Source organism: Gymnoscopelus microlampas (assembly GCF_963454915.1).
Source record: "Gymnoscopelus microlampas genome assembly, chromosome: 5".
Taxonomy (NCBI): domain Eukaryota; kingdom Metazoa; phylum Chordata; class Actinopteri; order Myctophiformes; family Myctophidae; genus Gymnoscopelus; species Gymnoscopelus microlampas.
In genome coordinates, this window is record NC_139942.1 from 37,657,338 (window position 1) to 37,679,930 (window position 22,593).

At 42.4% G+C, this 22,593-nt stretch overlaps 1 protein-coding gene across 2 annotated transcripts in view; it reads left to right on the forward strand.

Annotated features, from left to right (window-relative positions):
- LOC311045410 (polyamine-transporting ATPase 13A3-like) overlaps positions 1–21,243 on the forward strand; it is a 32,995-nt gene extending 11,752 nt beyond the window's left edge. Inside the window, exons 11-33 of one of the 2 annotated variants that reach the window (XM_084057262.1) lie at positions 332–499; positions 1,238–1,395; positions 1,910–2,098; positions 4,913–4,974; positions 5,988–6,138; positions 7,014–7,136; positions 7,406–7,423; positions 7,570–7,720; positions 8,008–8,128; positions 8,771–8,895; positions 9,457–9,623; positions 10,407–10,529; positions 11,128–11,207; positions 11,437–11,479; positions 11,750–11,859; positions 11,991–12,087; positions 14,758–14,830; positions 16,096–16,273; positions 16,726–16,910; positions 17,597–17,685; positions 17,887–17,967; positions 18,421–18,510; positions 19,340–21,243. In XM_084057262.1, the coding sequence (XP_083913388.1) occupies positions 332–499; positions 1,238–1,395; positions 1,910–2,098; positions 4,913–4,974; positions 5,988–6,138; positions 7,014–7,136; positions 7,406–7,423; positions 7,570–7,720; positions 8,008–8,128; positions 8,771–8,895; positions 9,457–9,623; positions 10,407–10,529; positions 11,128–11,207; positions 11,437–11,479; positions 11,750–11,859; positions 11,991–12,087; positions 14,758–14,830; positions 16,096–16,273; positions 16,726–16,910; positions 17,597–17,685; positions 17,887–17,967; positions 18,421–18,510; positions 19,340–19,522 (2,765 nt within the window). In that variant the 3' untranslated portion in view covers positions 19,523–21,243. The remainder of the gene's footprint in view (positions 1–331; positions 500–1,237; positions 1,396–1,909; positions 2,099–4,912; positions 4,975–5,987; positions 6,139–7,013; positions 7,137–7,405; positions 7,424–7,569; positions 7,721–8,007; positions 8,129–8,770; positions 8,896–9,456; positions 9,624–10,406; positions 10,530–11,127; positions 11,208–11,436; positions 11,480–11,749; positions 11,860–11,990; positions 12,088–14,757; positions 14,831–16,095; positions 16,274–16,725; positions 16,911–17,596; positions 17,686–17,886; positions 17,968–18,420; positions 18,511–19,339) is intronic. The other variant, XM_084057263.1, reaches the window with a different exon arrangement.
- Positions 21,244–22,593: the final 1,350 nt, after the last annotated feature.

Sequence of the window (22,593 nt, forward strand, 5' to 3'; positions counted from 1 at the left end):
CCCCTCATTACACACACACAGGGGTCTCGTACAATCGGGGGTAAAAAATTAAAAACATTAGGTAATCCGTTCCATAGCCAGCCAGTTCAATTGCAGCCAGTTGAAAATAGTCGAAAATACATAGTAAAAAAAAAAGTACACAGGAGCCGAGATACAGGCTTTTGAAGTCATCATAAGTTAACCAGGAAGTGGATTGGAGTCTAAATCTTCGAAAAATGATATCTCCTGGTGCTGTGAAGGAAAAAAAAACTCAATGTGTTAAAGATCGAGGAAAAAACAATGATAATTGATTTTTGTATTTTTACTCCTCGTTTGTTCTTTTGAACTCCAGGCGAGAGTGTGCCGGTCACTAAGACCAGCCTGCCGGGCTCGGGCCAGGACGGGACCAGAACCTACAACCTGGAGGAGCACAAGAGGCACACACTGTTCTGTGGAACCCATGTTATCCAGACACGCTTCTACACCGGAGAGCTGGTCAAGGCTGTGGTAGTCCGAACCGGTGAGAAGGACTATCCATATGAGCGATACAGTATGTTCTTTCCAGGCTCTGCAACGACACAGCTCCCCTGGCCAAGTGGTGAATGTGTCTTGGAATGAGCGGTAGAAATCTGGTCTCAAGTGGGAGTCCAGGGTTCGAATACAGGGTAGGATATAAAAGATACGGATTGCAACTTCAACTTTATTGTCACAGCACAAGTTTAGGGGTGTGAAAGAGCGGGTGAAATAATTGTTTTGTACAAGCTCCCAACATTTTGCAGTTTAAAAAATATAGAATATAGATATAGAGAAAGAAACACAGGAAAGAAAGTCAGATAAGACCCAATGCCAAATATACATGGTCAAAATAGAAAATGAAATCAAGGCTCTAGAATCATCTTTAGAATCAACTTTATTGTCACATCGGTTTACAGGTGTAAAGAAGTGGGTGAAATTTGTTTTCCAGAAAGGGAGAAAAAGAAAAAAGACAGGGAGAAAAATCTAACATTAAATAAGAAAACATAAAAAGATCAAGATATCTACATACACATAGCATAAGACCAGCAGATACAGTATGTACATGATGTTAAGCATTAGGTGCGAAAGTGGTAACACATTGGTAGGTCCAGGTAGCGGCAGGTGTGCATGATTAGACAAAAGGTGCATAAAAAACACAGATGGCAGAAACTGTAGGCTACAGGTAAACCACATGGGAGGTCCACAGGGAAAGTAAAGTCCTAACTAGTCTTGTTCCCTTCAGGCTTCAGTACAGAGAAAGGCCAGCTGGTTCGTTCCATTCTCTTTCCGAAACCCACCGACTTCAAGCTTTACCGCGACGCCTACCTGTTCCTGCTGTGTCTGGTGGGCGTGGCGGGGATCGGCTTCATCTACACCATTGTACTCAGCGTCATGTACAAGGTACCACCACTCGTCCTATCAAAAGGAACCTGGTGCTAGCCTGTGGCAATGGTTCTCTAACTTTTTCCATGTCAAGGACCCCCAAATTAATATGTATTTGGACCCTGGTGTTAGGTAGGACACCTACTGGTTGACAAGTAATACTACTGCCTGAAGCTCAAAAGTGGCCAAGTGAGAGATTCCGTCTTTGCTGAGCGGTAGATGTTTGGTGTCTCCGTTAATATCAATGTATTGGTTAATTCATTAATTAATTAATTAATTGGTTAATTACTTCATAATTTATTGTTGTGAGTTTGGGTCCCAAGAGTCCCATTCTGAGAAATGGTTGAGTCAAAAGTGCAATATCGAATTGTAGCAGAGTGAAAGTAAAGTGCTAAAAGAAAAAGAGAAAACTCTTAAGTACAGTACTCAAGTAAATGTACATTGTTACTGTCCACCACTGGGCAAGACATAACACGTTCAGATTGCAGCTTTAAACATCTTTATTTGTAGTTTCATTCTCTGCGTCAACCAGGTTCCAACGAAAACCATCATCATTGAATCTTTGGACATCATTACCATCACTGTGCCACCGGCGTTGCCAGCGGCCATGACAGCCGGCATTGTCTATGCCCAGAGGCGTCTGAAGCGTGTTGGCATTTTCTGCATTAGTCCGCAGAGGATTAACATGTGTGGCCAACTCAACCTGGTCTGCTTTGACAAGGTAGGTTAATCACTTCCAACCTGGTGTCCCTATTTTTGTTATACTAGGTATCTACTTCTGGTCTCAATGTACGCCTCCAAAGCAAATTCTGTTACTGTAAGTAGAAATGACTCTTGTCTTGTCAAATAAAATACTTTGAAGTGAAAGTAATTCCAAAGTAACAGTAATTGATCAGGCTAATGAATCAGATTCCATTCATGATTACAATTATGAAGAAGAAATTAAGAACATTTTAGAGGTTACCTTTTCTTGGAGAACTTATATGGTAACTTTCATGAATCATTTGTTCAAAAGACTCATTAATAATAATAATAATGGTACACTTTATTTATATAGCACCTTTCATGACATTAAATGCAGCTCAAAGTGCTTTAGAAAGTAAGAATACAATTACAGAAAAAGTACAACTAATTTAACAATAAAGCAAAAAAAGAAAAGCAAAAGCATAAAACAACATTAAAATAAAAGCAACAAAGGCAGTCAATCAGGCAAAACAGTGAGGACATGAATAACAACACAGAGAGTTGTCAACTTCTCCACGAGAAGTTGATGTTTAGTGCAAATATACACAACTGGTTGCTGCTAAAGGAATGACAGAAAGGCAATAATACTGTAAATACTGTGTGTAGAATGCTTTCTGAACAAACATTTGGGTAATTGTTGTTGGCTAAAGTGGTTGGCTCCATTGTGTTGATATATGACCTCACTAGAGTTTCGGGGGGCTACGCCCCTCCAACCCCAGCCGCGCACGGGGCTTTGCGTTTGTTGGTCCCTCCGTGTCCCTGTGTCTGTATCCGTGTAGCTGCAGCACAGAGTGGGCAGTATAGATGGGGATTATGGCTGTTAGAGGCATGTACGCGCACGGGGCCCGCGTGGGCGTGTGTATATGGGGGTAGACAAATTGTCTAAGTAACATTTGCAAAAAGGGAAAAAAAAAAAAAAATTGTAAGAAAGTGTAATGTAAAAGTTACAAAATGATGAAAAATAAGTAGAAGAAATTATATTTTGTATGTTTCGCGGACCACCAGGGGGTCCGCGGACCCCCTGGTGGTCCGCGCGGAAATCGTGGGATGAAAATTTCCAAAAGGAAAAAAAAAAAAAAAAAAAAAAAAATATGAAGGTGGTTGCTTGTTTTTGTGAAAGCTGGCGAATGGCAGCCCTTTCTGCAAGATGGCGGCCGCCTGGTGTTGTTGTGAGCATAGATATATATAAAGGCTAGATGGCTCAAGGGGGCGGCGCAAGCGTAGCTCAACCGCGGCCATCTTGCGACGGTCACTCATAACATTATGTCTATGGTGCATATACTTTGAAATAACCATAGCGTGCTCAATTTTCATCCGATTTTCAAACGGTTTGGTGTTTTGTAAACACCAAAGATATAGTTATGATACCGCATACTTATAATTATAATCATGTTTTTTTTTTTTATACAATAATATCATAACTACATCATTGGTGTTTACAAAACACCAAACCGTTTGAAAATCGGATGAAAATTGAGCACGCTATGGTTATTTAAAAGTATATGCACCATAGACATAATGTTATGAATGACCGTCCCAAGATGGCCGCCATGTGGCGACGTCGTACTCCATTGGCCAGCAGCGCGGGTGAGTCATCTAGCCTTTATATATATCTATGGTTGTGAGTACGTGTATTTGGGGGGGGGGGGGGCGTGAAAGGGTTGATAAACACTGCTCTAATCGGAGCGAAATTATCTGAAATTACTACATGACCATAATGCAGCCTAACATGCGTTGCACGGGCCGGTCCTGCCATTACGTTAGTTACTGTAGTTGCTGTGGAGCTACATAGTTCTCCAGAAGACACACACAAACATACACCATCTACAATGGACGAACTGAGCAGCAATATAGACATTCACCACACGAACGTGCATTGTTGACAAAGTGATTGCACAGCCGCTGCAGGCATGACAACCAGGTTAGCGTTAGCGACATGGCAGCTATCACAGCGCCCTGTCCGTCGTGCTGCAACTGCCTGTGATGGCTACAGCAGTAACAGCAAGCTGTCTGCGATGCCATTGTCTGGAGACTGCTGTTAGCGTGACACGACCAATGAGAGTGAGCGCTGTAGTTGTTGCTAAGATACGGTGGCGTCTCTGCCCCATAGCTTGTAGATCTCTCACACATGATTGGCGTAGGCTGCGTTGCCAGGTCTGACTTTGTGTCTAAGCAATGGTCGGCTTATTTTTGCGCGCCTTTGGGCTCGTTTGCATTGTGCGCACGGCAGCGCTTGTTTAGCGTACGTCAGCGCGACGTGGCAACGGACGTGGCAACGTGAAAGGTGATTGGCTGGTGAAAAGAAACACCCGACGTTACACCAGAAATGGTGCCTGGAGAAAATGGTGACCAAAAAAAAAGTTTGGAAAAAAAGGAAAAAACCCCCGCAGCGGCTGCCTGCTGTTGTGGTGATGAGGTCGTGCGCACGGTAAACGGTACGAAGCTGCCTCCCCTTCCGTTTTGTCCGACATTTGGTGAGTAGAATTAATTATGTTGCGCGGTGGAAAAGGTGTAGTGAACAGTGAGATGTCCCCTACGCGAGGCGTAAATTCAGTGCGGCCGCCGTGGCGAGTCAGTAGGCGACATGTGGTCTGGCGGTGCGTTGTTTATCCGATAACAGAGCTGTGGGGTGTCGCCACCGAGGGTGTGGAAGTTGCTCGCCATTTATATAGTTAGATAGTCATTATAGGTGAAAATAGTGAAAATAGCAGATCACAAAGCTTACATGTCTTCCATTTTAGTTCAAGGGTTCTGGTTGTTGGTCATTGTCTTGTCTTGTCTTCTGCATCAGACTGGCACACTAACAGAAGATGGCTTGGACCTATGGGGCATTCAGAGAGTTGAAGATGGAAGGTAGGCACAAGTTCTATCTGACACTCTGATTGTGCTATTTGTCTGTGTGTGTTGCTTGTTTGCTTGATTAGCTGTGATACAGTATTATCACATTTAGAGATGCATCGGAGGCATTTCCATTACTGACAATGGTATCGGTGCCAACTCTAATCTTATTTTTAGCCTTATCATTGCATGGCTACAGTTAACATGGGAATGATAGTGTTAATTTAACTCAGAGAGTGTAAAAATGGGCAACACTTTCAACCTGATATCCTTATTTTGGACATGTCATTATGGACAAAAATTGTAAGAAATAGCAGATCTACGGTACAAGCTCTCACACTGTCACAATGTGTGAGCTTATAGATCGACTATTTAAAAAAGTAATTGATAACAGGGCTTAATAGGACCACTTCAGCCCTTTTCAACCTATCTTCATATACTGTAATTGGTCCCACTATAATGCTCATTACAGACAGTTCCGAAACCTGTCTACCAGTGACAGCATCGGTAGGCAGGTTTGGTCATTTCAAACTTATTTTGTTTTTTTATTAATGCAGGAACACTGGCCTCAGAAACCTATCTGACTACCAACAATGTCATCATCATGATGAAATAGCATCATGATGATGTCATTGTTGGTAGACAGATAGGTTTCTGAACTGTCCATGTCCCACCAATTAGATGCAGAGTGAGTAGACAGAAATTGTGCCATCTTATAATGAGCATTAAAGGAGTAGTTCACTCAAAAATGACTTATTTTCTATCAATTACACACCCCATGAAGCCGTGAATTCATGGAGTTTTTATTGTTTTTAATTTGATGACCGGCGGAGTCTCCTACTGAGTCTCCTATTGACCGATGTCCAGGTCATCAAATTATTGGCAAAAGCAAAAAGTCCATGAATTTGAAGACGTATTTCTTTGGGTGAACTACTCCTCTAATGAATTGTATGAAGATGAGGTTGAAAATGGGTGAAGTGCTCCTTTAAGTTGTTAAATGATCTCCAGATGTTTGCTGTGTGTCGTAGCTTCTCTCCCCCAGAGGTCGACGCGGCAAAAGAGACTCTGGTTAACACAACGTTCGTGGCCTGCATGGCTACCTGCCACTCACTGACCAAGATAGAGGGAGAGCTCTCGGGAGACCCTCTGGATCTCAAGATGTTCAGTGCTACAGGCTGGGTATGGCAGTGGTTCTTTTTCATGTCAAGGACCCCCCCAAATGAATATGTATTTGGCCACTGAAAATATCTTGTGCCAGGGACTCCCTATTGAAGACTTCAGAATATTTTTCATGATCTTTTTTGAAAATAGCAGATCTGCAAGCTTGCAACGTGTCTTGCGTGTAATAGGTCAGATATTTTCAAATAGCCAATGTATCAAGGTTTGAAGATGCTATATTAACTCATTTTGCTGGGGACCTCCGGGAAACCCTTCAAGGACCCCTGGGGATCCTTGGAGCCCACTTGTTGAGAACCACTGGGCAAGGAACCTACTGTAACAAGCCTGGCTGTAAGCTGACATTCCTCTGTCACGCTCCTGGTTACTAATCTGCTCTTGAATTTATGCTGTTCTCAAACTCACTGCCTTGGCATTGGGCTAAGCATTGCTTGACCTGGAATGGCTACAGTCAGGTACCATGGAGACCTCATAGTTCAGTGATTCTCAACCGTTTAAATTCCAAGGATCCCCCAGGTTGATTAATGGCGTTATGCCATTAAGACCTGAGGCCGATTATACAAATGCCTTCTAAATCAGTAGTTCCAAATCTACACTGTGAAATCTTGATTTTACAAATGAAACCAAATGGTCAGATAAACATCCATTTGGTTCCTAACACTCAATTATTTATCTGGGGACCCCCCCCCCCCCCCCCCCCCCGGTGGTCCCTAGTTGACACGCCTTACCTTACTGAAGTAGAGAAGTTAATTTGACTGTACTGTATATATTCTAAATTATGTAATACCTTTAACTGAGTGTACAGTGCATGCCTAACATTATCCAATATTAATTAATTTATTTAGTGGTACTGATGTTTTTTCGGTTGTTTTTTATAGATCCTAGAGGAATCCACAGAGGAGGAGACTGCTCTGCATAATCCCATTATGCCTACAGTTGTGCGTCCCCCAAAGCAGGTCCTCCCTGAAGCCCACCAAAACGTCAGACAATCGCAGAACATGGTATAGCTTTCTGTGTCATTCTGTGTTATTTTGTGATGGTCTTTTTTAAATTCTTCATGTCTGTAACAACGATTGCATTATTCATTGTGTATAAGATACTGACCTGTGGTAGGGAACCTTTACGGGCAAGTAATCATTTGGTTAGCTCACTTGATCACCTCAATTGCCCAATCTGATCACCTGGTCAATCAAATGAGGTGGTTGCCCAACCCTGCTGTAGACACTGCATTGGATTACAATAATATGGTCCCCTTCCTATTTCTTTTCAGGAGCTGTCCGAATTATCAGTAAGTAACATCTTTGCTTTTTTCTCTTCACAGAGAATGTCATAATTCCCCATTGTAGTTGTGAAGGACACAGTGATACAATAATGTCTTAACTTTGTGTCACAGTAGTTGACCATGTATGTATGTAATGCCTTCTTGCTCCTCAGTTGTTTGAGATCGGTATTGTGCGTCAGTTCCCGTTCTCCTCAGCCCTCCAGAGGATGAGTGTTGTTGTCAGGAGGCTGGGGGAGAAACGCATGGACGCCTACCTCAAGGGGGCGCCAGAGGTTGTGGCCAGCCTCTGCAGAGAAGACACAGGTCAGAGCTTGAATAAACAGTGTGATGTTTATTTTGGAAAATCTCCTCCTTCATTTGGTACATTAAAATGGCCAAAAACACATTCATTAATTTGAAACCAATCTATTTAAGCACTTAAGCATAATTTATACTTTTTTTTACAAAATAAATGAAAAATAGTTTTGGATGTGGTTCATGTCAATCGTTATCTCTTCCCTTCTAGGTTGATCAGACCATATTGATAATTAACCTAGGTTTTACTACCTTTCTACCACCCTGCAACCCTTTCTCTATCTGACTCTTTCCAGTCCCAGACAGTTTTGCAGAGACTCTGGAAAGCTACACAGGCCAGGGCTTCAGGGTTATTGCCCTGGCACATCGACAGCTGGAATCCAAACTCTCCTGGCACAAAGTCCAGAGCCTTAACAGGTACATCCGCTACTGATATCGCTCTGCAGTCATTCACTGGAGAATGCACCTCTTTACCCCTCACATCAGACACTGATCAACACACTTGGAACCTGAAACCCCCTCAAGGACCATTTGGGGTCCTTGAGGGGGTCCTTTGAGAACCAATGAATTAAATGACAAAATATAAGTTGTGTTTTGTGAATGGTAAATTGACTTCAACAGCACCTTTATCCAAAGCACTTTGGATAAATGTTACACACACTTTCAATGGGTGGAACATTCACATTCACACACACACACACACACACACACACACACACACACACACACACACACACACACACACACACACACACACACACACACACACACACACACACACACACACACACACACACACACACACAGGTAGGAAACCATGCAATGCTGCATACTAAAGGACACGGTACTAGGAGTAGCCAGGGATCAAACGGAGAATCTTCCAGCTCCCAAACAGTCGCTGTGCCTCCTGAGCCACCACTACCCCATTACAAACAATGTCCAATTTAATTAGTTCCTGTATTTTACAGGGATACGTTCATATTGTGTATTTTCTCTTGTGTACTTGCGTGGGATGTGTGTGACGTGATGCTGATGAAACCTTTGGTCTGTTCCTCGCAGAGACGTATTGGAGACCAACATGGAGTTCCTCGGCCTGATCATCATGCAAAACAAACTGAAAGAAGAGACTGCTGGGGTTTTACAGGAACTACGACAAGCTAACATCCGTACCTTGATGGTTACAGGTAGCTTGGACCTAGAGGACTCTTATCAACTGTGTATCAGGGTCTATAGAGTATACAATAACACTTTACAATTTAGTCTTGCAAGATCAGAGTAAATGGTATGAACCCTAGTCAACAAACGACCAAGAAAAAACAATGAAGTGCTACAAAGTTTCTAGGACACCAGGTAAACATCAAACCTATCTAAACAGCATGCTATCTGATTAACATAATATGTGAACAATAACCAACATACACTGCATAGTATAACTAACATATATCAAAAAAAAAAGCCAATAAGAAGGGACAAAAGGAACAAGGAGTGCTGGGGGTGAGGTAGAGTATGAAGAGGTGAATGTTCAAACTGTGGTGAAAATGGGGAGTTAAGCACGGTCCATACTCCTTCCGAATTCCAACATTTTCTTGAGAAAGGGCGATGACTACAAATAGACGCGCGCGTGTGTGTGTGTGTGCACGTGCATGCGTGTGTGCACGTGCATGCGTGTGTAAGCCATGCAATCCAGCAAATAACGCTTTTCCCTGTTTTGCGCCCTCTTTCCTCATGCTTAATTTCTCCGCTAGGTGACAATATGTTGACAGCTATATCAGTAGCTAGAGATTGCGGGATGATTTGTCCACATGAGAGGGTCATCATGGCAGACGCGTTTCTCCCCAAAGACATGCAGCCTGCTGGCATCACCTGGCATTACAACGAGAACCCTGCCCACCTCCCCGATAAGAACAGTCAGGTGAGCCGGAAACAGCATGGAGGCAAATAGACCTGGTCTGCTCTTGGACATTTTAAAAGGCGGTGGATATTCAGATAAATATCCACTAACAATGATGTCATTACGAGCGGTCTGCTTCTGACCGTCAGAAACATACATTTTGTCTGTAACTTCCTGGGTTAATAAAGAATTTAATGATAATAATTTTGTTAGGCCTACCATTCAGAGACTACAGGAGACTATTTCAGAACCCACACCTATGACCCAGTTTACCATTTCTCCACCTCGCATTCTTTTAACACACCGCCTCCCAAACATTGGGTCGCGAGTCTATTTTATGGGTCGCGAGTAAATATCAACGAACAATAATATCAGCACCAGAATGCTGCTCCCATCGTGGGTTTTATTTTCTTTATTGGTGGTAACGTTTCGAGCCGGGAGGCTCTTCCTAAGACCGTACCAGACCTGAGTAAGGTCTGAGGAAGAGCCTCCCGGCTCGAAACGTTACACACGATGGGAGGGAGCAGCATTCTGGTGTGCGGATTTGAGTGTTATTTTTATTTTTCATTTCTTATATTTTGTTTTAAATTATTTCAATTTCTTCCCCAAAATAATCTAAAATCTTCCTGAATTAAAAACAAATTCAGACATTTTTCTAAAATAATTTCATAAATAAATCCCAACGATCTAAGAAATTTCGTAAAACGTCTAATTTCTTTTTTGGGTCTCGAGCTAAAAGGTTTGGGAACCACTGTTTTAACACACAGATGTTGATGTGACTTTGTCTCTCCGCTCTTCCTCCAGACGGTGGAGTTGGACCTTGAGGATGGTTTCCATGGGAATGGACAAGACCAGAGTTACCACTTTGCTGTCACCGGCAAGGCATTCGCTGTCATCACTGAGCACCTCCCACAGCTGTTACAGAAGGTAGTGGTTTTGTCTGTATTTTTACGGCAACACTCCTACAACCGGGCTGTGTGTGTGTGTGTGTGTGTGTGTGTGTGCACGCGTGCGCGTGCGCATGTGCAGCTAATCTTGCAAACCACTGCACTGATCATATTTTCATATAATGCTGTATACCTTTTGAAATATTACACTTTTTAAAACTTAAATGTTATACTGGAAGTCAAAGGAGGTCAGATTGGGCTGAATCTTTGCCCAAATATGGAGATGACTGACATCAGAGTTTATAAACTGGCCACTGAAGTCAAAGATCCACATGGAAGCAATGCCTTTATTATTAGAAAAACAAATAGATAAATAAATAAATACATTTACTTAGCTATCTACACAGATACATACATTTAAATTTTGATACTGTAGCATAAGCAAAGGTTTATGTTTTGGAGATGGCCCTTGTCATGCAACATACTGTACACATTCCAACACTACCATAATGTATACAATGAATTTATTTCCTCCATAGGACATGCTGAAGTTTGGTGAGTTTGTCTTCTGATCTAGTATTCCTTACCAGGATATGGTATGTTGTTGTTGTGATTCTGTCCACATGGGGGCGGTGTAGCTGGTGCTGAGAGCCACAGTGTTTGCCCGCATGGCTCCGGACCAGAAGACTCAACTGGTGGAGATCCTGCAGAATGTGGAGTGAGTCTCTCAACATCTTGATGGTTTTGCAGACTGTATAAATCGTCCTGTAGATAGGCTATATTAGCTATTTTTCAAACTTTTGACATTTTAGAAATGTATAATAGGATGCCAGGATGAAAGTGGTTAAATAATGTTATCTATGTGTTATTTTAAGTGTGAAAATACCACAGATTATATAATTAAAGATTGTATATTAAATGTTTGACCCACTTTCTTCACATTATAGCTACACTGTTGGAATGTGTGGTGATGGTGCTAATGACTGTGGCGTAAGTATCGATTGGCTTGTAATAATATCTATGTAAACATTATCACATCACATCCCTCATACATGTAAGTCTATCATCCTAGATGGTGATATTGGCTTTGTTTAATCTCATCTCTGTTTTTGTCCCTGCACCGCTGTCTGTCTGTCTGTCTGGTCTCTCTGTCTGTCTCTCCCTCTCTCTCTCTCTCTTTGTCTCACTCTGTCTCTCTATCGCTCTACCTGTCTCTCTGTCATTCTCTGTGTCTCCCTCTCCCTCTCTCGCTCCTCTCAGGCCCTGAAGAGAGCCCACAGTGGAATTTCTCTGTCAGAGCTCGAGGCATCGGTGGCCTCACCCTTCACCTCCACCACCCCAAACATCTCCTGTGTCCCCAACCTCATCAGGTAGCTCAGTACAGTGGATTATAAATCGGATCGCTGAAATCCCCCAATGTGTTTTGTTGATAGTGGTATACTATCCATGGTAATATGGTAATACATTTCCACCATACAATAACAAACTTGTGGGTCCACAGGGAGGGTCGAGCGGCTCTCATCACGTCATTCTGCGTGTTCAAGTTCATGGCTCTCTACAGCATTATCCAGTACCTCTCAGTGACGCTGCTCTACTCTGTAAGTCCTGCACCGTTTCTGCTTATTTGTCACTGTCACTGAGACATGCCGTTTCACTCAACACATATTTGGTAGCAATGTGTTTGAGAGGGAGTTGGAGGCAGTTATAGTATGTGTGAGATAGTATTTGTGACTACATGTGTAACTAGCAAAGGAGCATAATGTCTGTGTGATTTGCTGCTCCATTCACTTCTTGTTTAACTTATTATTATTATTTTGTTTTACTTTAAAAAAAATTGCTGGCACAGTATGAACATATTTTTTTTATTTCATTGGCACTGAGAGAGTTAACAGGCATCTCTCAATCAGATATTCAGGCACCAACTAGGGGTGTGCCGATATATCGTCCCGCGATATATCGCGATACGTTTTCGCGACGATATGTATCGTTTTGGGGAGAAAAAAAAATTGAATTTTTTTTTTTTTTTTTTTTTTTTTTTACCAATCAAAATAATCAGGCATGCAAACAGCCCCGAGGTGAAAAGGGTGACAACATGTTGTTTTTTTTCGGGTCAGGTGTCACACTATTGCCCTATTTGGATTCAAAACGGCTGAAAAGCTACAAGTTTGCATGTCTGAATAATGCAAAAACAGAATTATTTGTTTGCATTTCCTTTTTTTCTCCCCCATTTATTTTCATAATAAAAAAAGTGCGTATCGTATCGTATCGAAATCGTATCGAAGTTGTGAGCCAAATATCGTATCGTATCGTTTCGTGAAATTAGTGTATCGGCACACCCCTAGCACCAACGGTATGATGGTAGCCCAATTTCCTTAATTATTTTGATTTAATTGTCACTGATAGTATAATAATAACTGTGTCCCCTTTATATGTTACAGTATATGGTGTATTTGCTATACAGTACATTTGCACATACGTAGAATTTGTCCTTTGCATTGACCCATTCTAACTATTAGGAGCAGTGGCTGCCATTATAGTGGCAGTTAATGGTTAAGTCTCTTGCTCAGGGACACTTTAACACTTCAACTGGGTGGACGGGGGGGGGGAGCAAACCAGTGACCTTATGATTCCCAGACTACTCTACCCACTCAGCTATGACCACCAGATCGTAGGGACACTGGTAGGGTTTAAGTGGTTAAGGGTGTCCCTACATTGAATCACAATGCAGAGATGCTCGTAGGCCTGCGTCCTGCGTCGCTGACGCACCATATTGCGAAAGGACGCATTCATGACACCGTCGTTGCGTCCATGGGACGCACTAGAGTTGTCACCACAACAGAGAAAAATATAACAATAATTCGCGGTCATCCCGATAAAACCGATAAGATTAATAATAGCTCCGATAATATATAATATTTGTCAGCTGTGATCTGCATGGACTCTCTCGGTTAGACACCGTTGGTGGAGAAGTATAACTCGGTTAGACACCGTTGTACTGGAGAAGTATAACTCGGTTAAACAGCGTTGTGTGTCAGCAGCCGCAGCACAGGCCCTCGCTGTTAGTCTCTACGCTACTCACAGAGAGAGAGAGAGAGTCGCATGAGGAGCTGGTTGAGACCTGCTCTTGCTCTTAAACGTGTTAAAACGTCTTGGATAGACCACTGTCAGGAATAATAACTTATACAGGTCTTCTACTAATCTTTGTTGCTGTTGTCATCTTAAATTGACCAGCCAAAGTAAAATCCCCGATTTTAGAGTGTTCTCCAACTTGCTTGGAGATCACAGTGATGTGGTGGATTAACGCATGTTGCCAATCAGCTGTGTAACATTAGCAGGTTAACGATGGCTCGTTGAGCCTATGCATTTGACCCTGATTTGACCACAAAGGCAATCAAAAGCACTAATTAATGGCAGCTGTAAGTAACCGGTTGTCTATCGTCTGTGTCTTGTGTATGTTAAATAGGCAACTGGATGTTTTCTGTAGCCTAGAGATATCATATCAAGTAATTCCCTGAAGAGGGTAGACCCTCTATAACTGCAAGCCAATGTTCATAGGCAGTGTCAGTATTTGTCTTCATTATTTATTGAATTCCTATTTCTTTATTTGCCAATAATTCCACTGTAAGCCAGTGTTTTCAGTCTTTTATTGCTACACAATAAATAGTAAAAAATAAATTCTACATTCATAAATAATACAAAATAAAATAATAATAGTGATTAAAAGGTTCTATGATTAAATGTATTCTATTGGTCAAAGGTATGTTAAATCCACCTGTTGCCCACTACTAGTATTTCTTACCATAAGGTGTGCTAATACTACAGAATCATATACATTTGAAAAAATGTATTTATGATTTTTTAATATATGTATATATATCGGTATCGGTCTTGAAAATCAGGAACGGGTCGCACTGATCTAGATCTGCTATTTTCACAATATGTATCTGTGGAACTGAATCAAACTAAATTAAGTGCCTCCACTCCTAATTCCTCAGGGTCGGGGGTCCCTGCCTGAAAAGGTTGAGATCCACTGCATCAGGATATAATGTACACAGTCACACACGCATAGAAGATATGGAGATTGGAGATCGAAGAAAACGATAGGGGGGGGGGGGGGGGGGGCGTGTAATTGGGGACCCATAAAATGTTTCTGGGACCCATCTGAATGACAACCTGTGGGTCCCGGGACACATTACATTGAAAACCTAGCAACATCACTGACAATGCATGCACTCACTGTGCTGTTTAAATGTCTGCTACTGCCACAGATCCTCAGCAACCTGGGAGATTTCCAGTTCCTTTTCATCGACATTGCCATCATTCTCATCATTGCCTTTACAAGTGAGTGGACACCTTCCCTGGGCCTGACAAACTGTTTTATTATCTATGGCATTTCAGTTCTCGGGGACTTGGGGTCATTTAAGTGATTCGCAACGCAACCACTTGCAACAGAATCCTAAAACTGGTTTGCAAATGGACAGTCCACACCCGGGTTTAGAGCTGTGACTGATTGCAGTTTCCACAGCAATATTTATAAACAACAGATGGGGCTGTCCCTAAACTGGACAATGACAGACGGTGACAGACACATCAAGTCATCGTTCCATTTGTACACTCTTGTTAGAGTTACAGACCTGTAAGAGTTCATTGGGTTAGCTGGGGACCTCCTGGAACCCTTTCAAGGACCCCTAGGGGTACCCGGACCCCAGTGTAGAGAATCACTACTCTCTGTCCCTCTATTGTGACCTTGACCTTTTCGACCCGAACTTAATCTTCTCTTCAGGGCATCCTTCTGATTCTGGAAGATGATCTGCTATTTTTTCTGAATGTTTGGCAGTTTTTGCTGTATGTTTGGCTATTGTGACATGAAATAGGGACGCTGGGGTTCATGTAGTTAATATTGATTAATTGGTTGATTGATTGAATACTTTATTTGTCAAAACATTTAAACAGCACGGGAGTACAGTAAAACATTTTGGCTAAAAGGATAACACTGAGGACCACCAGTGTTCCATTGTGGTCCTATGCAGGCCTGGAATTTCGTCATTGTAGGGTCAAGGCCACTTGGCCTTTGGTGTTGTCAAATTTTTGAGGGCACAAAATCCAAATACCAGGGCACAAACAGGGTCTCGTCTCTTTCTCCCTCTCCCCCTTCTCTCTCTTTCTCTCTCTCTCACTCTCTCCCCAAAAGCAGCTTCCGCTGCATTTTATGCTGCGCGCCATTCATATCAGCCTCGAAATCAAACCTACCACTGATTATTTCCGCAGCGACGTTTCACTTGATGTTGTCCAATAAGAATTTAAAATCTCATCCTCAACCACAGACAGTGCTGAGGAGAAAATGGTGAAATCAGGTGGGGCAGTGCAGGCAGGGCATCAAGGCCAATGTGGCCGATCTGTTTATTTAAGGGGCACACGGCCAAACAGAGGGACAACGAGTACCATGGCCATCGTGGCCGCTGTGAAATTATTTTTGTAAAAATGGCGACAGTGTATGATCTGACTCCACTCGTAGTTTTCTGATTGATGCTTTTTCAGGCCTGTTTTGAAAGAAACCAGTGATTCATTCCATATTCAATATAGCAACTGTTTGTCTGTGTGTTTAGTGAGTCTGAACCCGGCCTGGAAGGAGCTGGTGCGTCGTCAGCCTCCGTCCAGTCTGATCTCTGGACCGCTCCTCTTCTCAGTTCTGACCCAGATCATCACCTGTCTGGTCTTCCAGGTGCTGGCTTACCTCCTGGTCCGACGCCAGAGCTGGTATGAGATATGGACGTCCCAGTCAGAGTGAGTGATGTTTATTGTGATGTATTTTCAACTTTGAGAGAGAGAAGAGTTTGGACTGAAGGAAGTGGTTTATATACAGAACATCCATGTCTGTACGCAGTGAAAACTTGTTTCTACGTATGTGGTCATTCTACTTACTTCCTCTATTTCTCCATTTCTCTCCTCATCTATCCATCTCCCTGCCTCTCTCTATCTCTTTCTCTCGCCCTCCCTCTCTCTCTCTGTCTCTTCTGTCTCCCTCCCTTCCTTCCTCCCTCCCCCCTCTCTCTCTCTCTCTCGCTCTCGCTCTCACTCTCTCTCTCTCGCTCTCTCTCTCTACCTACTCCTTCCTCTCCCCCCTCTCTGTCTCCCTCTTTCCCTCCCTCTCCCCCTCCTCTCTCTCCCTCTCTCTATCCCTCCCTCTCTCTGTCTCTCTCCACTCTCCCCTCACTTTCTCTCTTTCAAACACACAGTGCTTGTAACGTCTCTCACACTGGCCTGTCCCACCACAACATCAACGTGACCTCCCCCCATGACCACAAGAACATCAGGAACTACGAGAACACCACTCTGTTCTACGTCTCCTCCTTCCAGTATCTGGCAGTGGCCATTATCTTCTCCAAGGGGAAGCCCTTCCGACAGCCAAGCTATAAGAACTGTAAGTCTTTAAGAAGATATGCATTAGGCCACGGACCCTGATTTTTATCCCTGGGATCCTCGTCTACACTGTGAAATCCTTTTAATTTAACTCTGTTCCATTTGAGTCTACAAATGGAACCAAATGGACCCTTACAGAACCCATATGTGTCCATTTTGTTAAAGCGTCTGCTAAATGACTGTAATGTAATGTAATGTAATGTAATATACAGCATTTGAAATGCTAAGACAAAGACACAGGCCACTTTCACAGCATTTGACAAGCTGACAAAGTGTTTACAGTTACTGTAGGTGAGTCAGTTTCTTTTTGGCTCTATTTGCTGCTACTATACACTGACTGCCATTATATGTACTGTACAAGAGGCCTGCTTCTTCTGTTTTCTTTCCTGTCATGATTGTTGTTGTAATGTTACTATGCTGCTGCAATGTCCGAGGAGACGAACAAAAGCAATTTTGGCGTACCTGTACACAAGATGTAGCAATAAAGAACCTTGGACCTTGATTTGGTTCCTAACAATCATCATTAAATCATAATTTAGCTGGAGACGCCCTGGAACCCCCTCATGGAGAACCGGGGAGGTCCCTGGACCCCACGTTGAGAACCAGTGATCTACTTATACAGTGGAAAGATAGCAGTAATACCAAGTTCAACTCTTTTTTTCTTTTCCTTTTTTTTCATTTCACAAGGGCCATTTATGCTGGCTTGTCTGTGTCTCTACGTCTTCCTCTTCCTCATCATGCTGTTTCCTGTTCCTGCTATCGACAACTTCCTGGAGGTAAACTGGCACTGCATTGCACTCATACGTTCCTTTGTGCAGTTTACTAACTGCACCCCCAGTATAATCTTAGTGAGAATTTGAGATACCCCCCACGCTACCAGTGAATACATTGATGTCTGTGAGAAATCACATGAAGTGAACAGTGTGACATTGCTTGGTACCATCATCCCCTCAACCCACTGCTCTGCCTCCCCTCAGATCGTGTGTGTTCCCCATGACTGGCGCGTCACGCTGGTCATCATTGTCATAGTGAATGCGGTCGTGTGCTTCATGTTGGAGGTATGCTGTAAGCCTAATTTCCACACTGTAGTCTGACGGTATCGCTTGTGAAAAGAACTGATCTACAAGCTAACAACGTGTCGCAACGCAACATATTGTTAGCTTGTAGTCGATCAGTTCTTTTTGGCAAGCGACACCCTCGGGAGGCTTTACGCTGTGCTGCGTCATTGACCGCTCTCTCCTCTTCAATCAGTTCAATCATCATTCGTTCATTTACAATCAATCAATGGTCAATCTTTGATTTACAGAATGTGATCGCTCATACCTATTCAGTGCCAATTAATCACCTTTGAATAGCCAATCAAACCGAATCGTTGTTTTATTTTTATGTTTTCTGTTTGTTTCTGGCCGGTGGCGGTTCATGTCTGTTTGCCTGCAACTGCAATCCGATACATCTGCTGCTGTTTTATGACGGACCGCCGTCTTCTCTCTCTTGACTTCTGCTGAAATCAGACGTTGGTCCTTGACATCATCTTATGGAGGCTGGTGTTCAGCCGAGACAAGCAGGGTGCCGGGCGGGGCACACCTGACACACCTCCTCAGGTCGGGAAGCCCCTACACTTTAACTCTATTGTTGTTTTCGTGTCACTCCCTAGACTGATCCATTTGAAATCTAATCACACTGTCTTGCAAATCATTCAGAAGAGCCATTTGTCATCTCTAGCATCCCAATTTTTTCCTCATGCCTGTTTTCGAGGGTCTAAATGCAGTATTTCTAAATACAGTATATTCTATATTCATGCATATTGTTCCTTTGTCATCAATAATAACAGTTAAACATAGTGATCCTTAGGAGTAATCTGTTATAAAGAAACTGTACTCAATGATGCTATTTAATCATGGCATCATTGAGCTTAATTTATACTCCGTAGTACGATTGCATCGCTTGCCCGAAAGAAGTCATCTTATTTGACAAGTGACACCATCGTACTGTAGAAAATGAATGAGGCTTTAGTCATCATATTGCAGTAGTTTTGAATACTGAACTCTGTTTCTTTGCTACCTGAGGCCATATTCGAATAGTTTTTGGCATTGTGCTGCCATTAAAGCTATAGTTCATCTTCTCCAGGATTATTTTGATTTATGACATTACTTTTGCAGAATTTAAAGATTGCAGGGACCATCAGTTGTTAACATATACTTAAACACAGCTCATCCAAGTAATATTAAGTCACAAGTAAGCATCAGTACAGTAAACAATAATGACTTCATCATCATAACATTAATTCATAATAATTCTCACACCAAAAAGTGGAAAATACTGCCGAGAACTTTGAAGTTAATACAAAATCCAGTGTTTTGCAGACAGTAATCACATAAAATGTAATTGAATTGATATTTGATCATCTCAAATCATCTCTCATGTTCCCAGTCAGCTAATGATCGCTGGGGCTCAACCTTCTTGTCCTGGCTGTTCTGCCAGAGAAACAAAGCCCCAAGGACGCGCTACATGCACCTGGCCCTGGAGCTGCAGGACGACCCCGACTGGCCACCCAAACCTTCTACTGTCACCTATGCCAGCACACCCCACTCCAATGTCTCCGTCCCCATGTGACCCCAGAGCAGACAAGGCTGCTCATGGAGCCACAGAACTGACCACATTTAACCGAATGTAGACATTGTCTACCAACCTCATAACGCGGAGCCATCAGCACAGGGATCTTAACAAACTGTGGCCTTGGCAACTAACTTCAGATGAGACTAGTAACTTGATCTTGCGTAGATGTTCCTGGGACCTTGAGCCAGCCAGACCCCAAGCACCAAATAAGAACTTTGACCAAGTCAGGGCCTCAAACAAAGCTCCAGATTTATTCTACGTGGATAACTGCACAAGCTGTCTTCCGTTTTCTGAACTTCCATTTACTGAATTGCTGTACTTAATTTCCCATGATGCAATTCATGAGCAGCAGTGTTCAAGTCACAACACGATCACTCAGCGTTCGTATCAATAACTAGATCTTAAAGATACTAGCATCACACTACTGAAACTTTGACTGCTTGGCTGTGTTCACACTCGACTGGTTGAGTGTTTGTACACTTTGCTTGTATGTAAACGGTATTCGACGAATGGAAACGCTATACTTTAAACATTCACTGTATGTCATTGTGAAAGAAAATATATGTCCTGGAGTGATTTCACTTTGTGACCACAAGAACAACATGCAGGTTTTGCTGCCTGAGCCAATTTATACTTTGTCAAACGACACTGTCACTCTACACTTTTTTCAGTTGACTATCCGACTTTTCCATCGAGCAACAAAGCATTAATTAGATCTTGGAACAGATCCTGACATTATGATGCCATCAGACCCGGGCATAGTGATTGTAATAAGATTTTAAATGTTTGAAGTATTTGTATCATATCTTTATTATTGTTAGACTAACCTCAAAATGAACACTGTTTGTGAGGGATTGATGAACTGTTTAACCACTTAATCCCTATTTTATACTTAATGTACAGTGGTGTTGCACGGCAAACATTTTGTATTTTCACTACTTTTGGACTGATAGTCTGAACGAGTTTGACCAGGTTCAAAGTGGTCGGGCTGATAGTCTAAACAGGTCTGACCAGTATTCCACTAACAGTGTTTCACAGTGTCTTAATTACTGCTGCTAAAATTATTCAGAGAAAGGAAAGGGAAGGTTATCTTGTTCAGGACGATATAGGAGCAAAACAAATGTGTTTTTATCTGTGAGCAGGATGGAATTGTACCTTTTTGTATTTCTTTGTTGTTGTTGTTTTTTAACATGACTGGTACTGTTTATAGTTTCCAGCAACTGAAAAAGTTCCATTTTAATCTCGATTCATACGCCATTTTGCACGATGATGAAAATTATGCTTGATCAAAGAACACTTCAGGCTCTGTTGTCGACAAGCGACGCCATCGTGCAATGGTGTATAAATAAGGCATTATTCTTGTACTTGTCTATTAGAACTGGCCTAGCATTCTGATGACTGAGCTTCTTCCCATGGAAGAGAAAATTATGAATTTCCGCAATTACCTTTTGAAATCTCAAAACTGGTGTGTGTGTGTGTGTGTGTGTGTGTGTGCGCATGAGTGTGAATAAGAAAGAATGTTCCAACAAACCATATTCCCAGTGAAAATAATATTTAAAGAAAACGGCAAAATGTTCTTTCTTTGCATAAAAATGTGAATCAGTATGAACTAAACATGTGTATTGATTGCTAAACTGAAATCATGCCAATTAACACCATTAAACTATTGCACATGACCTGTAATGCTGCTTTGATTAAAGGCAATCATTTTCAAAAGATTTATCTTATACTGTGTCTTTATAACAGTTGATTGAACAGAATTTTATGTTCGGTTTCAACTTCATTTGATTATTATAATGTGAATGTTTCCTCGGAAATCTTACAGACTGAAGCAACTGTAATAATATGCAGTGGAACGTTGCAAAAACATTACAGAACTTTGTTTCATGAGGGTACTTTGTAATACAGTATCTCTTTCAAGTTTCCTTACCTTCCAACAGACCGACTCAAATCCACCACTATTTCAACGAACTTCCCTGTGTTTGTTCTGTACTACTTCCATTACATTCCTCAATAAATCAGTGTAATTTCCATTACATTTCTCAATAAATCTGTGTATTAAGCCACTCATGCGTTCTTCGTGGGGGGCTGACCCTGGTCACACTTTTTCAGTCTACACTCACTGATCAATTATGGGCTTTCCCAGCCTCCTCGCTGCCTGGCATATGGGCGCTTAAAGGCACGAGAGTGGAGGAGAAAGAGGGGTATCATTTCATGTGGAGATCAGGGCCTACAGGCAGTGAATGGGTGGATTTAGCGTGGACTGTGAATAAGAGAAAGGGGGTCCTTGGCTGTGCCAGTGAAAGGAATCTCCCACAGATGAGGGAAGAGCCTGTTTCAGGAATATTCATGATGAGGATGACGAGGTGTCATGAATTGATGGTGCGTCCGTATTCTGCTTGTGCGGATCATCTTTTCGGTAAACAGTGATGTGTTTGGAGGCAGGAAGTGTTGCCTTCGGTCTGTGTTTGCGATGTAGTTTTTGGGATAGTGTTGCCTCTCCACAAAGCAATATGGGTTCTTGTGTTCTTGCCGCTGTATTCCTTTTGTATTGATGAAGCAGCAGATGGAAGAGGGCAGAACAACATAAAGAACCCAAAACACAGCCTTTCTTTCTCACAGCCAGCTACCCTGCGAGAAAGCCTTTCTCAAGCTTGCGCTCAGACTTTGTGCTATTTCAAACATTTTAGACTCGGCTGCTTTCTCTTTGACCCATACGTTTTATTGTCCGAGTCCTGTACTTTTGAGATGTGTGCCTATAGAATACACACACGCCCTTTGTTTTTGGATTCTTTACTTCCAATGGTTTCCACAAAGCCTTCGGGCCGGCTCAGACTTCAGGCCTGCAGAATTACCGGCAGACAGTGTTTTTTTTTGCCACTGTAACTGTCATTGGTTAGTACCAGACTCTGTTGGAAACATTTGGGCACTAGCTCCACATCTTTTGTCCCACAAAGACTGAATGCGACCTCAACATCTCCAAACACACACACACACACAATTTCTCAGCGGTCCTCTAGTGGTCCGGGGACCACTAGAGGTCTAAATGGACCCTTTACGGGTCTATT